Raw genomic sequence first — 15,166 nt, forward strand, 5'->3', positions numbered from 1 at the left:
TGGCTGTGTCTCTGAGTGGGCCATGGGGCAGGGTCCCCATTAGACTTAGTGCAGTTTCACCTCAGGCCAGAGCTTACCACCTGGCCGGTGGGCTTAGACTTTTTCTCAACCTCTCCGAGCTGCCCAACCCTTTCCCCATCTCGAGCGCACAACAGAGGAGGCAGCAGAGCCGGGTCCCTTCTCCCTCTGAAAGTTCCTCGAGGGAAAAAAAAATAACCATAGTGCTGTTTAGTGAGTCATTTCATAATTAAGAGTTGTTGGTCCCAAATTTTTTACCTATTTATCTTTTTGAAGGATAATAGTACCCTTTGGCTTAATTTTTAATTGGCCTTCAGTTCAAAATAAGAGTTCATGAAGAAATCAGCGGAATTGGGATTGTTAGAATAATACTGCCGGCTTCGTATCTTCTTGGAAGAAGTTGTGCACTTGAGCATTTCAGCCTCCCTGAGCAAAGAGCCTGGCACCTGCACTTGGTGGGGCTGGGCTGGGCTGGGCTTCAGTCCTGTGGGGGGAGGGCACCTGGGAGGAAGGCCAGTGGCTGCCTCTCTCCAGTCCCACCTCTGGGGGTAGTAATCTCAGGAGACCACCTCCTCCTCCATGCAGTGGGAGCAATAACACTCCCTCCTGGGTTTCTGGGAAAGCCAGATAAGGTGCCATACCTCAGTTGTTTATTCAAGGCCCACCTCTCAGTGAGCCCTTGAGCTGGGAAATTGGAATCAGAGACCCTAAAAGAGAGTCTCTGGGCAAGAGCAGGCCCCCACCGGCCCCTGACTGGTGACTGTGAGGTCACAGCCTTGGGAAGCACCCGACAGGGGGGAACATGTTTGGTGCTGGGGCATGAGAGCACTCCCTGGGGACACCTGGAAGGGAGCCTTCCTCTGGGAGGCAGGGACCCAGAAAGGAGGTGTGTAGGCAGGTCTGGGGGTCACGGTGGGGCAGGGCACCATGACGGCCAGGCTGTATCCACGGGATGAACCCCTGAGCCTTTTACTTTGGATGTTACCTTCTCTGCGGTTCTCGTCCCCAGCGCCCTGGCCTGGTGGCAGGGACATGGGACGCAGGGTCAGGCAGCTGGCCGTAGAGTGCCGGTCATCACGGCGCCACTGTAACCAGACTGGCATGCGGGCCGGCTCCACAAATAGGGAGCTCGAGCTCGTGTGCAAAGCGGCTTCCCTCAGACAACCAATGGCAGGGCAGATGCCCCATACCCCAGGCGTCGACGGGCATGCTGGTGAAGGCAAGAGTTCTCACTACCTCAGGGTGCCCCACCCACGCTCCTAGTCAACTCACCCTCCTTCCTCCTCATCAGAGTGACACACTGAACCCTCTGGCTTCATCTGAGGGCAGGCACCCTGGTTGCCTTCGGGAGACTTGTACTTTCCTGCCCCCAGAATGGGACTGGGCAGGAAGAGGTGAGGCAGAGTGGCCATCCAAGCCTCCCACCTGTCCAGTCTCAGGCCCAGGTCACCCCATGCCCACAACTGCCGGGGGCAAGCAGACGGCAGCTCCCCCAGCAGATCTGGGACAAGTTTGGGATCTGTCAACAGAGAGGATGCACATGGGAATGAATGAATGAGTGAGTGAATGAATGAATGAGGGAGTAAAGAGTCCAGTGAAGCAACAAATGAATGAGGTAGTGGAAAGCCCAGGGGGTGAAGGCGCAGGTCCTTCAGTGCAGCACCCCCAATGTTACCCTGCTGCCAGAAGGGGTGCTGAGCACAGGGAGGAGCCTTGAGCCCCCACCAGAAATGCCCGGGTGACAGGCCGTAGATTCATGATGGCCAAGGGCTGTGGCCGCAAATAGGGAGGGGCTGCTCCCGGGATGAGGAAACTTTGGACGTGGGGCTGGTGGTCCCACCCTGTAAATGTTATAAAAGCATCTCCACAGAGCATCGAAAGGAGGGTGGATCGCATGCTGTATGAACACTATCTTTCATGATCATTCTTGTAAGCGAAGCTAAATCTGTCTGGCCAGGAGAGGGGCAGCGGCAGCATGGGGGCAGCTGGCACAGGTCTCAGGCAGGGGCCTATCTTACAGGCTGGGCCACGACTTCCTGAAGGACGGGGTGGCGGGGGGGCAGAGTGGACAGCACCACTGTTGAGCCCCACTCAGCCACCCTCTGCTGCGTGGTACCTAGGACCCCGCGGAGAGCTGGGGAAGGGCCTCCAGCAGCCGGGTCAGGTGTTTATTTTTAGCTCCTACCTCACGTGATCCTCTTGCCTTCCCCACTGCCTCCCCAGCAGAGCGGGGAGCAGGAGAAGCAGTCAGCAGCTCCCAACCAGCAAGAAACCAGCCAGCGGGACTTGTGATCCCAGGTGACATGCTTTGCAGAGGGCCGGGCCTAGGGACATCGAGTGATTCAGGGACCAGCTCTGGGCACTTGGGATTAGGTCAGCCTGTATCCAGACCCCCCGAGTGATATCTGCGGGCCAGTGGGAGAGATGTAGGATTTGTCAAGTCACTCAGACAGGGCAGGGCAGATGACGAGCTCCCCCTAGAGGCTTGGCCCAGAAGGGCAGTAATGCGTGTCCAAGAGGGGCCTAGAAACCCTGCAGAGTGGGGGAAGGGACTGCTTACTCTCAGAACTTTCTCTCGGCTTCTGAGAGACAGAAGCTGGCATCCACGGGCTCCCTGGGGCTTGTGGGGGGCACACTTGGAGCAACATTTGAGCTCTAAGGGTGTCGGCAGGGTACTAGGGCTCGGCCCTCCAGGGTGCAGGGTGAGCACACACAGGGCCTCTGAAGGACAACACAGGCACAGGCACGCAGCTGGGCGTGGGGCCAAGGTTTGGAGCAGAGCAGGGGCTCCAGTGTCATGGCAGACCGCACGGGCCTTGAGCAGGCCTCACTCCAACACATGCCAGCCCTCTGCCCTCCGCCAGGCTGGACATGCAGCACCCAGAGCTCCAGGCAGAAACCAGGGCGGGGCCATTGATGAGGCACCTGCCTCGACAGCTGGAAGATGCAGCTGGAAGATGCCGTGCCTAAGGCAGTTCACTCAGGGGTAGCAAGCGTCCACGGTGGGCAGGCTCAGATCTGGCCTGGAGCCTATATGAGATGTGGGTACTGAGTGCTGGCTGACCAGAGCGAATGATGGCCAGAAGCTGCTTCCTCTCCCTGCCCCCCACCCCCTCCCTTGTCACCGCTCTGTGGTCCTGTGAGCCTCATGATGGCCCATCCTGTGGCAGAGATGCTGTCGAGAGCCTGAAGACTGAACAGCTTAAAAGGTGCCAGGGGCTCTGCCCCCCAGGGGGTGAGAACAGGCAATGTCAGTGGGGCAAGACTCCTGCTCCCAGCTGGCACCGTAGTAACCCCTTTCCCTGTGGCCCATACCCTGCCAAGGGAGAGACCCAGACTCTAGAGGAGACTTATGGTAGACATGCCCCCAACAGCCTTAGACCTGAAGCCATCTCCCACTGGGGACCTTGGCATTCCTGGACCTCCCTTTCTGGCACAGGCAGCTGGAGCTGAGCAGCTCTGACTTTGTTCTGAGTGTTCTGAAAGCTGCCCCACTGATCCCCATGTCACATGTGTCATCACCTGTATGGAGCTGTGGGCTCCAGGATGCATGCTGGGCCCAGTCTGTCTGTCTGTCTGCCTGCCTGCATCCCAGCATCATGCACTCCCAGCACTGGGCCTGACACAGAGAGTGGGTGACCTTGAGAGTGGAAAACTCACTGCCAAGTACTCGACCCTAGCCCAGCTCAGTTCATCAGTCTCCCCCCTCATCCCTCCCCAGCTGGCAGATTTGGCGTGGCCTGGCCTCTAGTGCTGCCGCAATGGAAGCACCACTAGCAGACAGCATTGACAAAGAGAGACACTCTCCCACTGTTTGGTAGCCAAGGCATGTGAATCCGGGCACAGGCTCCAGGAGAGGCTCCTGGTCTGCTCCGGGGGAAGCCCAGGTCCTTTCTCGGCACCTGTTCCTCAGCCCCTCGGCACCCTTCACATGGGGCGTCTCCGCCCTGCCCTTCTTGTGTGCCCGGTCCGCTCTTTCACACAGTGACCCCCGCCTCCCGGGGACCCAGGGCCCGTGTCAAACCGAAACCTGTCACAGAGAGGGACCTGTGACACTCCCCATGGCTAGAGAGAGGTGGAAGGTGGCCAGCAGACACACAGTGTCACAGGGGGACACGTGCAGCTCAAGCTGTCACGAGTCCCCACTGTCGCTCATAGAAGGTGTCTTGTAGAAGTCAGGAAAACGTTTCCGCAGGGAAGGGAATGCTCTCTGATGATGACCTAGAGTGGAGCCAGCGGATGGGGAGATGCTAAGAGGGGAGACACAGGTTAACTAACGTGGGTGCAGGGGAAGCGACAGACGGAGAGAGTCCGGAGAACACAGTGGCGGCAGGGGCAGACGCTGCAGGGAGCATAAGAGGTCAGCGCCGTGGGGCACACAGTCCTGGTGGTTAAACATGTGGGCAGCCAAGGCAGCATGGCCACATGCACAAAGGGGCGTTTCGACAGTTTGTACAAAGGGGAGTTTTTGCGCACGCTCCCGGAAGCCCCCTTGTGAAGGAGCCCGGGTGGCGGGGTGGTTACAGCTGGGCTGTGAGCTGTAGTAGGGTCAGCAGTTTGAAACCACCACGAATAGCTCCAGGAATGCAGTAAAGTGCCCAGGGGTCAAAGTCATGAAAACCTCTTAAGACCTAACCAAACGCCTTAAAGGGCATTCTTAGCCTGGGGACTCGGGACCCGGGTCACTGGCAGAAAGACAGGGTTCCACTTCCTGATGTGGTGAGTTGTGGCTGGGGTCTGGAAAGCTCATGAGAGACCATCTAAGGCTCTCCTGTGGGCCTCTCCTCATCCCGAGCAAAGAGGTCTGGTGACAACAAGACACAGACTCTGAGCCACCCAAACATTAGTCCACACCCCGAGACAAGAAGAACCAGCCGGTGCTCAGCTCCCATGGCTAACTAGGATCCCATTAGAAGGTCCTGCAGAGTGGGAGAAAAATATGGGACAAAATTATAAATCACAGCAAGTGTGGGTTTACTGGTCAGGTGGCTGGCGGGAACCCCGTGACTATGGCCCACGGTCACCCTTCAGTCCTGAAAACGGCTCAATTCTGGGCCAAATCATAGGTCTATGAGGGGCACGATCACACTACTGAGGTTCCCACACCTTAGGATGGTCAACCATCTGTGTTAGTACACTAGAGAAACAATTTCATAGATGCTCCTATGTATAAGAAAGAGCTTTATTTACAAAAGCAATTGAACATTGAGGAAATCATCCCAGTCTAGCCCAGATCAAGTCCATAGGTCTGATATTACCATATATGCCCGATACCAATCTATAAATTCCTCTTCATACGCACAAAGCACATGCAATGATGTCAAATGGCCAGTGGGTAGGAACTCTTGTGGATCCAGTGGTGGTAGAAGCATCTCAGTGCTGGCATGGGTCTCCACGTGGCTCCTCCAACCCCAGGGCTCTAGCGTAGCTCCATGTGTCTTCTCCATTGGAATGTCTCACAGGGAGTGAGCCTGTGTCCCACCTCCAGCAAGCTATGTATCTCCTAGTGCTTCCAAATTAGGTCATCAAGCTGCAACCTGATTGACAGGCCAGGCTCACCCCTTCACTCTTGAGTCTCAAACTGACACCAGATTATGTAACTACCACACCATCTGAGAGCCAAAAGACAGCATTTACTCAGGGACAGAGTGTGGACAGGCTAGGAAAGTGGGGATGGTCAGAGCAAACACAGGGAGGAAGAGGGATAAAAGGCGGGGTTGCCACACACAATAGGGGAGAGGGGCGCAGCTGAACTCGTCTTAGTCCTGTCAATGCCCTTGAGAACTACGTGGCCTCCATCCACTCTCTCTCATTTCCTTGCAGAAAACCGAGTGGCTCTGTCTGAACTGCCAAACGAAACGACTGCTGGAGGGCAGCCTGGGAGAGCCCACCCCACCGCAGCTCCCCATAGGGGCCCCTCAACGTGCAGCTGGGACAACTCCTGTGAAACAGAAAGGGCCACCAGGGCTGGGCCAGCCATCAGGCCCCCAGCCCACCAAAGCCAGTCCCCTGCCTGCCAAGGCCAGCCCCCTGCACGCCAAGGCCAGCCCTCAGCCTGCCAAGGCCAGCCCACAGACTGCCAAGGCCAGCCCCCTGCCCGCCAAGACCAGCCCACAGCCCGCCAAGGCCAGCCCCCAGGCCAAGCCCTTCAAGGTTTCTGAGCCCAGCAGGACCCCAGGCACTGCCCAGGAGAAGAAGGCAGGAATCCCAGCTAAAGCAGAGACTGGGCCGAAGCCACCTGCAGAGACAGCCCCGCCCCCTGGGACTGCAAAAGCGAAGAGTGTGGCCCAGAGAACTGAGCCTGCCGCTCCTGTCAGCAAGGCTGTCCCAGAAGCCCCCAAAGGTGGGGAGACAGAGGTCAGTCCTGAAGAACCCCAGCTCTCAGATGGGGTAGTTCCACAAAGGGCTGCCTCTTCTGGGGCTGAGGATGAAGACACCCCTCTCACCCCACCCCACCCTACCCCCTGGGCAGGTCCCAGGGGGCCTCTGGGGAGGGCAGGGCCACCCCAGCTGAAGGAGAGTCTAGATGAGGCTGTAGTGGGCCTGAAGCCTGTGAGTTCCAGCCTAACTCTAGGATCTTGTTGGATGCCTTGCTGGTTCTTAGTACCATTTGCTGTTTGAGAACCCAGGGCTGTTGGCGAGGGTGGGTGGCGTGGGGAGAACCTTGCCATGACACTTGTAAGTTATGCAGGTCCAGAAAGCTGGGTGGGCGGCGAGCCCTGAACACCTGGGCGACAGAGAGGCCTTCCCTGGGGCCCTGGGTTGGTGAGGGCTCAGTGCCGCTTCTCGCCCTGCTGCAGGAGCTGGTGGGCAAGCCTTACTCCCAGGACCTGTCTCGGAGCCCACAGAGCCTCAGTGACACCGGCTACTCCTCAGACGGCATCTCCAGCTCCCAGAGCGAGATCACGGGCGTCGTCCAGCAGGAGGTGGAGCAGCTAGACAGTGCAGGGGTGACGGAGCCGTGCCCGCCTAGCCCCTCGGAGCTCCACAAAGTAGGGAGCGGCATGCGGCCCTCACTGGAGGCCCAGGGTCTGGCCCCCAGCGGCAAGCAGGGCAGGCCACTCAGTCACAGTGGCAGAAGCAGCAGTCTGGAGGAGCAGAAGCGGCGGCCCCACTCCCTGTCCATCATGCCGGAGGCCTTTGACTCTGATGAGGAGCTGGAGGATATTCTGGAGGAAGAGGGGGTCTCTCTCGAATGGGGAGGCCAGAGGGAGCGGCGGGACACAGCTGAGTCCTCAGACGACTTTGGCAGTCAGCTCCGGCACGACTATGTGGAGGACAGCAGCGAGGGTGGCCTGTCCCCATTGCCCCCGAAGGCTCCAGCCAGGGCAGCAGCGCTGACCGACGAGGAGTTCATGCGGAGGCAGATCCTGGAGATGAGCGCGGAGGAGGACAACCTGGAGGACGAGGAAGCAGTCGCCTCCAGGCCTGGCCTGACCAAACACAGTGCCCAGAGGGGAGGCAGGCCCAGGGTGGAGCCCAGCCAGGAGCCAGCTCTGACCAAAAGGCGCCTGCCCCACAATGCCACCACAGGCTATGAAGAGCTGCTCTCCGAGGGAGGCCCTGCTGAAGCGGCTGCCACCGACAGCAGTGGGGTCCTGCAGGGAGGGCTCCGCCGGTTCAAGACCATTGAGCTCAACAACACGGGCAGCTACGGCCACGAGCTGGACCTGGGCCAGGGCCCCGACCCCAGCCTGGACCGGGAGCCAGAGCTGGAGATGGAGAGCCTGACCGGCTCCCCGGAGGACCGCTCCCGTGGGGAGCACTCCTCCACCCTGCCCGCCTCCACCCCCAGCTACACCTCGGGCACCTCGCCCACCTCCCTGTCCTCGCTGGAGGAGGACAGCGACAGCAGCCCCAGCCGCAAACAGCGGCTGGAGGAGGCGAAGCAACAACGCAAAGCCCGGCACCGCTCCCACGGACCCCTGCTGCCCACCATCGAGGACTCTTCGGAGGAGGAGGAGCTGCGCGAGGAGGAGGAGCTGCTGCGGGAGCAGGAGAAGATGCGCGAAGTGGAGCAGCAGCGCATTCGCAGTACCGCGCGCAAGACCCGGCGGGACAAGGAAGAGCTGCGGGCCCAGCGGCGCAGGGAGCGCTCCAAAACGCCGCCCAGCAACCTGTCCCCTATCGAGGACGCCTCCCCGACAGAGGAGCTGCGGCAGGCGGCGGAGATGGAGGAGCTGCACCGCTCCTCCTGCTCCGAGTACTCGCCCTCCCCCTCCCTCGACTCGGAGGCCGAGGCCCTGGATGGCCACGGCCCCGCCCGGCTCTACAAGTCGGGCAGTGAGTACAACCTGCCCACCTGCATGTCCCTCTACTCGCCCACGGAGATGCCCGCGGGCGGCTCCTCCACCCCCAGTGCCGGCCGACCCCTCAAGAGCGCCGAGGAGGCCTACGAAGAGATGATGCGCAGGGCTGAGTTGCTCCAGCGGCAGCAGGGCCGGGCAGCGGGAGGCCCCTCCCAGCCCCCCGCCCCGCGTGGCCCTGGCCCCTTCGAATACCAGGAGCCTGCGGACCGTGACTATGGCGGGGCCGCCCAGCCTGCCTCGGAGGGCGCATCCGCTGTGTACGAGGAGATCCTGCAGACGTCGCAGAGCATCGCGCGGATGCGCCAGGCCTCCTCGCGGGACCTGGCCTTCACAGAGGACAAGAAGAAGGAGCGGCAGTTCCTGAACGCTGAGAGCGCGTACACGGACCCCATGAAGCAGAATGGTGGCCCTCTGACCCCCGGGACCAGCCCGACCCAGCTCGCTGCCCCGATGTCCTTCTCCAGCTCCACCTCCACCTCCTTGGACAGCAGTGGGGGCCGCGTCATCCCGGACGTCCGAGTCACCCAGCACTTTGCGAAGGAGCCCCAGGACCCTGTCAAACTGCACAGTTCTCCCGCCTCGCCCAGCTCTGTGTCCAAGGAGGTGGGCATGCCCTTCCCACAGGGTCCTGGGGCCCCAGCGGCAGCCGTGGCCGTGGCTCCGGGCCCCGCTGGCCTGCCTCGCGGGTATGTGACTCCTTCCTCCCCCATGGGCTCAGAGCACAGCCCGTCCCCTTCCACAGACCGCAGCTATGGGCAGAGCCCCACCACTGCAAACTACGGGTCCCAAACAGAGGAGCCACCCCCGGCTGGCGGCCGTGGCAGGCGGGCTGCCAGAGAGAAGCCCCTCCCAAGCGATGGCCAGAGCAGCATCTCCCAGGCCCCCAGGGCATATTCCTATTTCGTGGGTTCCAGCCCACCCCTTTCTCCGTCCTCCCCCTCAGAGAGCCCCGCCTTCTCCCCTGGCAAGCTGGGCCCAAGGGCCACTGCAGAGTTTTCTACACAGACGCCAAGCCCCACCCCTGCCTCAGATGCACAACGGAGCCCAAGTGGCTCTGCCCCCGCCCCCATGGTGGCCCAGGGGACACAGACCCCGCACAGGCCTGGCGCTCCTCGCCACGCTTGGCAGCCACCCCCTCCGGAGTCTCCCTTTCTGGTCATCACACTGGCATCTGATGCCTCTAGCCAGCCCAGGATGGTCCATGCCAGTGCCTCCACCTCTCCAGTGTGCTCACCAAATGGCTCCCAGCTTATTACCCACAGCTACAGCCAGACAACACCTCCGAGTGCATCCCAGCTGCCCCCAGAGCCCCAGGGGGGCCCGGGCCTCCCTCGGGCACCCAGTGCTGGGGCTGATGGACCCTTGGCTCTGTATGGCTGGGGTGCCCTGCCTGCTGAGAACATCTCCCTGTGTCGGATCTCCTCTGTCCCTGGGACGTCCAGGGTGGAGCCAGGCCCCAGGGCCCCTGGCAGTGCTGTGGTAGACCTCCGCACGGCTGTCAAGCCCACGCCCATCATCCTGACTGACCAGGGCATGGACCTGACCTCTCTTGCAGTGGAAGCGAGGAAGTACGGTCTTGCCCTCGACCCGCTCCCAGGTCGGCAGTCAACGGCTGTGCAGCCCCTGGTTATCAACCTCAATGCCCAGGAGCAGACCCACGCCTTCCTCGGCACGGCCACCACCGTGAGCATCACCATGGCCTCGTCTGTGCTCATGTCCCAGCCAAAGCAGCCTGCCGTCTACGGGGACCCTTTCCAGAGTCGGCTGGACTTTGGCCAGGGGGCAGGTAGCCCCGTGTGCCTGGCCCAGGTCAAGCAGGTAGAGCAGGCCGTCCAGACCGCCCCATATCGAGGGGGGCCTCGGGGAAGACCCAGGGAGGCCAAGTTTGCCAGGTATAACCTGCCCAACCAGGTAGCCCCGCTGGCCAGAAGGGACGTTTTGATTACCCCGATGGGCACCGCCCAGGGTGTTGGCCTCAAGGCAGGCCCAGTGCCAGAATCTGGGGTGGAGCCCCACCGGGCCACGCCTGCAGAGCTCCGGCCCCACCCTCTGCCGGCTGCCAGGAAGCCCCACACTGTGGTGGTACAGATGGGAGAGGGCACTGCCGGACCCATGACAGCGCTGCTCCCGGAGGAGCCAGCGAATGCGCTGGACCTCACCGGGATGCGGCCCGAGAGCCAGCTGGCTTGCTGCGACATGGTCTACAAGCTCCCTTTTGGCAGCAGCTGCACCGGGACCTTCCATCCTGCCCCCAGTGTGCCTGAGAAGAGTGTGGCAGAGGCTGCCACGCCCGGCCAAGGCAGCAGCCCCTTCTATGGTCCCCGGGACCCGGAGCCCCCAGAGCCCCCCACCTACCGGGCACAGGGAGTCATGGGGCCCAGGCCCCACGAGGAGCAGAGGCCCTACCCACAGGCCCTGCCTGGCAGGCTGTACTCCTCCATGTCTGACACCAATCTGGCCGAGGCTGGCCTGAACTTCCACGCCCACCGACTTGGGCAGCTCTTGCAGGGCCCCAGCAGAGACTCAGCCATGGATCTCAGCTCCCTGAAGCACTCCTACAGCCTGGGCTTCGCCGACGGCCGCTTCCTCGGACAGGGCCTTCAGTATGGGTCCTTCACAGATCTGCGGCACCCCACAGACCTGCTGAGTCACCCACTGCCCATGCGGCGCTACAGCTCCGTGTCGAATATCTACTCAGACCACAGGTACAGCCCGAGGGCAGACGCAGCTGGCTTCCAGGAGGCCAGCCTGGCCCAGTACAGCGCCACCACAGCCCGGGAGATCAGCCGCATGTGCGCTGCCCTCAACTCCATGGACCAGTATGGCGGGCGGCACAGCGGCAGCAGCGGGGGGCCTGACCTCATGCAGTACCCGCCCCAGCCGGGGTCTGTGCTCAGCGCCCCCCTCAGGCCTGACCTCCTAGGGAACCCCACTTTCCCAGAGGGCCACCCAAGTCCTGGGAACCTGGCCCAGTATGGGCCTGCAGCTGGCCAGGGTGCAGCCATCAGGCAGCTGCTGCCATCTACAGCCACCGTGCGTGCGGCCGACGGCATGATCTACTCAACCATCAACACCCCGATTGCCGCAACACTGCCCATCACCACGCAGCCTGCGTCGGTGCTGCGGCCCATGGTGCGGGGCAGCATGTACAGACCGTACGCGGCCGGGGGCGTGGCAGCCGTGCCACTCACCAGCCTGGCACGCATGCCTGTGATCGCCCCCCGGGTACCTCTTGGGCCTGCAGGGCTCTACCGGTATCCAGCACCAAGCAGATTCCCGGCAGCTCCCGCCATCCCACCTGCTGAGGGCCCTGTCTATCTGGGGAAGCCTGCTGCTGCCAAGGCCCCCAGGGCTGGGGGCCCGCCAAGGCCAGAGTTGCCTGCAGGGGCTGCCCGAGAAGAAGCACTTGCCACAGCCACCCCTGCAGCCGTCAAGGAGGCTGCAGCAGCCCCAACCCCAATCCCCATGACCGCCCACAAGCCTCCAGGGGATGCTGCGCCTGGGCCTGGCAGTGGGGCCCGGGCAGGGCACGAGAAGGAGGAAGCCTCGCAGGAGGAAAAGCAACGGAAGCAGCAGGAGCAGCTGCTACAACTGGAGCGGGAGCGGGTGGAACTGGAGAAGCTGCGGCAGCTGCGGCTGCAGGAGGAGTTGGAGCGGGAGCGTGTGGAGCTGCAAAGGCATCGCGAGGAGGAGCAGCTGCTGGTGCAGCGGGAGCTGCAGGAGCTGCAGACCATCAAACACCACGTGCTGCAGCAGCAGCAGGAGGAGCGGCAGGCTCAGTTTGCACTGCAGCGGGAGCAGCTAGCCCAGCAGCGCCTGCAGCTGGAGCAGATCCAGCAGCTGCAGCAGCAGCTGCAGCAGCAACTAGAGGAGCAGAAGCATCGCCAGAAGGCTCCCTTCCCTGCAGTCTGTGAGGCACCGGCTCGGGGCACCGCCACAGCCACAGCGGAGCTGGCCCAGAATGGCCAGTACTGGCCCCCTCTGACTAACACGGCATTCATTGCTGTGGCAGGGCCAGACGGACCTGGGCAGCCCCGCGAGCACGTGCTGCACCGTGGCCTCCCCAGCTCCGCCTCTGACATGTCCCTGCAAACGGAGGAGCTGTGGGAGGCAAGCCGCAGCGGCATCAAGAAGCGGCACTCCATGCCGCGCCTGCGGGACGTCTGCGAGCAGGACCCAGCATCGGCGGCAGGACCCGAGACCAGCCCGGTCAAGAGGATTGCGGACAGCAGCGTGCAGACCGACGACGAGGAAGGGGAGGGCCGCTACCTCCAGAGCCGGCGGCGGCGCACACGGCGGAGCACCGACTGCAGCGTGCAGACCGACGATGAGGACAACGCCGAGTGGGAGCAACCGGTTCGCCGTCGCCGGACCCGTCTCTCCCGTCACTCAGACTCAGGCTCAGACAGCAAGCACGATGCCGCTGCTAGCGCCACGGCCTCCTCATCCGCCTCTGCCACCGCAGCCCGAGCCACGAGCAGTGTGGCCATCCAGACCATCAGCGACTGCTCTGTGCAGACCGAGCCTGACCAGCTGCCCAGGGTCTCTCCAGCCATCCACATCACTGCTGCCACCGACCCCAAGGTGGAGATCATCCGGTACATCTCTGCTCCAGAGAAAACCGGCCGCGGGGAGAGCCTGGCCTGCCAGACGGAGCCCGACGTGCAGGCCCACGCACCGCAGATCATAGGGCCAGCCACCATTAGCCCGTACCTGCCCAGCATCCAGCTTGTCACCCCGGGGCCCCTGGGCAGGTTTGACAAGAAGAAGCCAGATCCTCTGGAGATTGGGTACCAGGCTCACTTGCCCCTTGACTCCCTCTCACAGCTGGTAGGCCGCCAGCCCCCCAAATCCCCCCAGGTCCTCTACTCACCGGTCTCACCTCTGTCCCCGCACCGGCTCCTGGACACCTCCTTTGTCTCCAGTGAGAGGCTGAACAAGGCCCACGTGAGCCCCCAGAAGCACTTCGCGGCCGACAGCGCTCTCCGCCAGCAGACGCTGCCTCGCCCCATGAAGACCCTGCAGCGGTCCTTGTCTGACCCTAAGCCCCTCAGCCCCACCGCCGAGGAGTCTGCCAAAGAGAGGTTCTCCCTCTACCAGCACCAGGGGGGGCTGGGTAGCCAGGTATGGGCACAGGGGCTGGTCTAGGGTGGGGCAGAGGCCAATGCCTGGGGAGGGCTTATTTTTTGGGGTGGGGGTAGGGGCCTCAAGGGAGGGAGGCCACGATGGCCACTTCTCTCTGCCCATCTGGTGGAGCCCCAAGCCCAGTCTAGGCAGCTCTGTCCGCATTCAGGTACACCCACAGGCCTGCCCCTGTAGATAACGCGCAAGAAACCTTACCCTCCTCGGCCCGGCCACTCTCTACCCACCCCTGGCACAGAGGCCATGAGCTGTCTATGCTGCCCCCCCACCCCACCTCACCCTCCCCTCCAGGTCCCCTCAGTTCTCCTCTCCAGCCCAGGCCCTCCCATTCAAAACTTTGCCATGATGTCCCCCGGGAAAGTCAGGACCACAGGCCTGGCCTGCCCACCCTCCGGAGCCCAACTTCCTTGGCACATCACAACCAGCTGGCTGTAGCTGTTCCCAATCACACTGCGTGCTCCACCCCTACCTTGGCCCTACTTCTGCTCAACGGCTGTGTGTCCCCAAAACAGGAGCCCCTAGAACATCCGCTTGCTGTGTCTGGCTCAGTTGTGAATGATACCCTGGGGCGACTGGCTGGGGCTGCAGCGGTGAGCAAGCGGAGGGGCTTGTGAGACCTGACTTCAGTTCAGGCTCAGGAGGGTGGCCGTCCCTGAAGGCCCTGGGATGGTCCGGAGGTTTTAGACAGGCAAGGCAGGACAAGGTGGGATTTTAGGAAGGCCCCTGGGCAGGATGTGAGCTGAAGAAAGCCATTGTAGCAGTGCCCCCAGAGAGAGGATTGTGGGGTATTGAAAGACAAGACGAAAAGACAACCCCCAAACCCAAACTCACTGCTATGGAGGCGGTACTGACTCATAGGGACCTCCAGGGCAGGGTCGAACTGCCCCCTGTGAGTTTCAGAGACTGTCAACTCTTTATGGGTGTAGAAAGCCCTGCCTTTCTCCTGGTGGTTTTGAACTGCTGACCTTGTAGGTAGTAGCCCAACTTGTAGCCACCACACACCAGAACACCGGCAGACCTGCCGTGCAGTGGGTGGCAGAGGTGATGTAGGCAAAGGACCCCTGGTACATCCAGGGAAGATGGGACTGGGAGTCAAGGGAGCAAGTCAGAGAGGCATGGTGGTCTTAGCTCCAGGCTGGAGTGGGACAGAGACCCCGTGGGCTATCGGGCTACTGCCCAGTCACCATGGCCCCTTGTGGGTATGTGGACACAATGAGACAACAGAGTGGAAGGTTGAGGTTCAGCATAATCCATTGAAATCTCACCATTCATTCTGAAATGGGGACACTTACTCTTTTACAACATAATAGCTAGCAGTAGGCGGGGAGTTTTTATGTAACTCCTCCTTGACCTGGCAAAAAGTTAGAAGCCCCTTCCCCATCCCCAGTGTTTGGGGTGGTCCATGAAACTCTAACTCAGAATCCTGGGGTGCCTGGGGAGAGCTGGGAACAAGAGGCCACGGGCAGGCCCGAGGGGTACCTTCAGGTCCTGCTGAGGGCCATGATGAGCAGGAAGATGTGCACACAAAGCCAGGGCTGCAGAGGCCCTGGAAGGCTGCCAGTGGGCCGAGAGTGCAGAGCTGGGGCTGTGGCAGAAACGGTTCTGAGTGAAGAGGCTGGGCCAGCAGCAGGGCAGTCTGTCCCCTTAAGAGAGGAGTGTGCCTACCAGGACAGTAGAAGATGGTGCTTGCAGCAGCT

The 15,166-nt window shown here is 61.8% G+C and overlaps 1 protein-coding gene across 1 annotated transcript in view; it reads left to right on the forward strand.

The window, feature by feature from the left end:
- BSN (bassoon presynaptic cytomatrix protein) overlaps window positions 1-15,166 on the forward strand; it is a 109,085-nt gene that overhangs the window by 85,580 nt on the left and 8,339 nt on the right. The window contains exons 5-6 of the mRNA XM_075547915.1: window positions 5,842-6,375; window positions 6,819-13,451. Coding sequence (XP_075404030.1) covers window positions 5,842-6,375; window positions 6,819-13,451 — 7,167 coding nt within the window. The remainder of the gene's footprint in view (window positions 1-5,841; window positions 6,376-6,818; window positions 13,452-15,166) is intronic.

The sequence above is a fragment of the Tenrec ecaudatus genome, chromosome 4, assembly GCF_050624435.1.
Source record: "Tenrec ecaudatus isolate mTenEca1 chromosome 4, mTenEca1.hap1, whole genome shotgun sequence".
Lineage (NCBI taxonomy): Eukaryota > Metazoa > Chordata > Mammalia > Afrosoricida > Tenrecidae > Tenrec > Tenrec ecaudatus.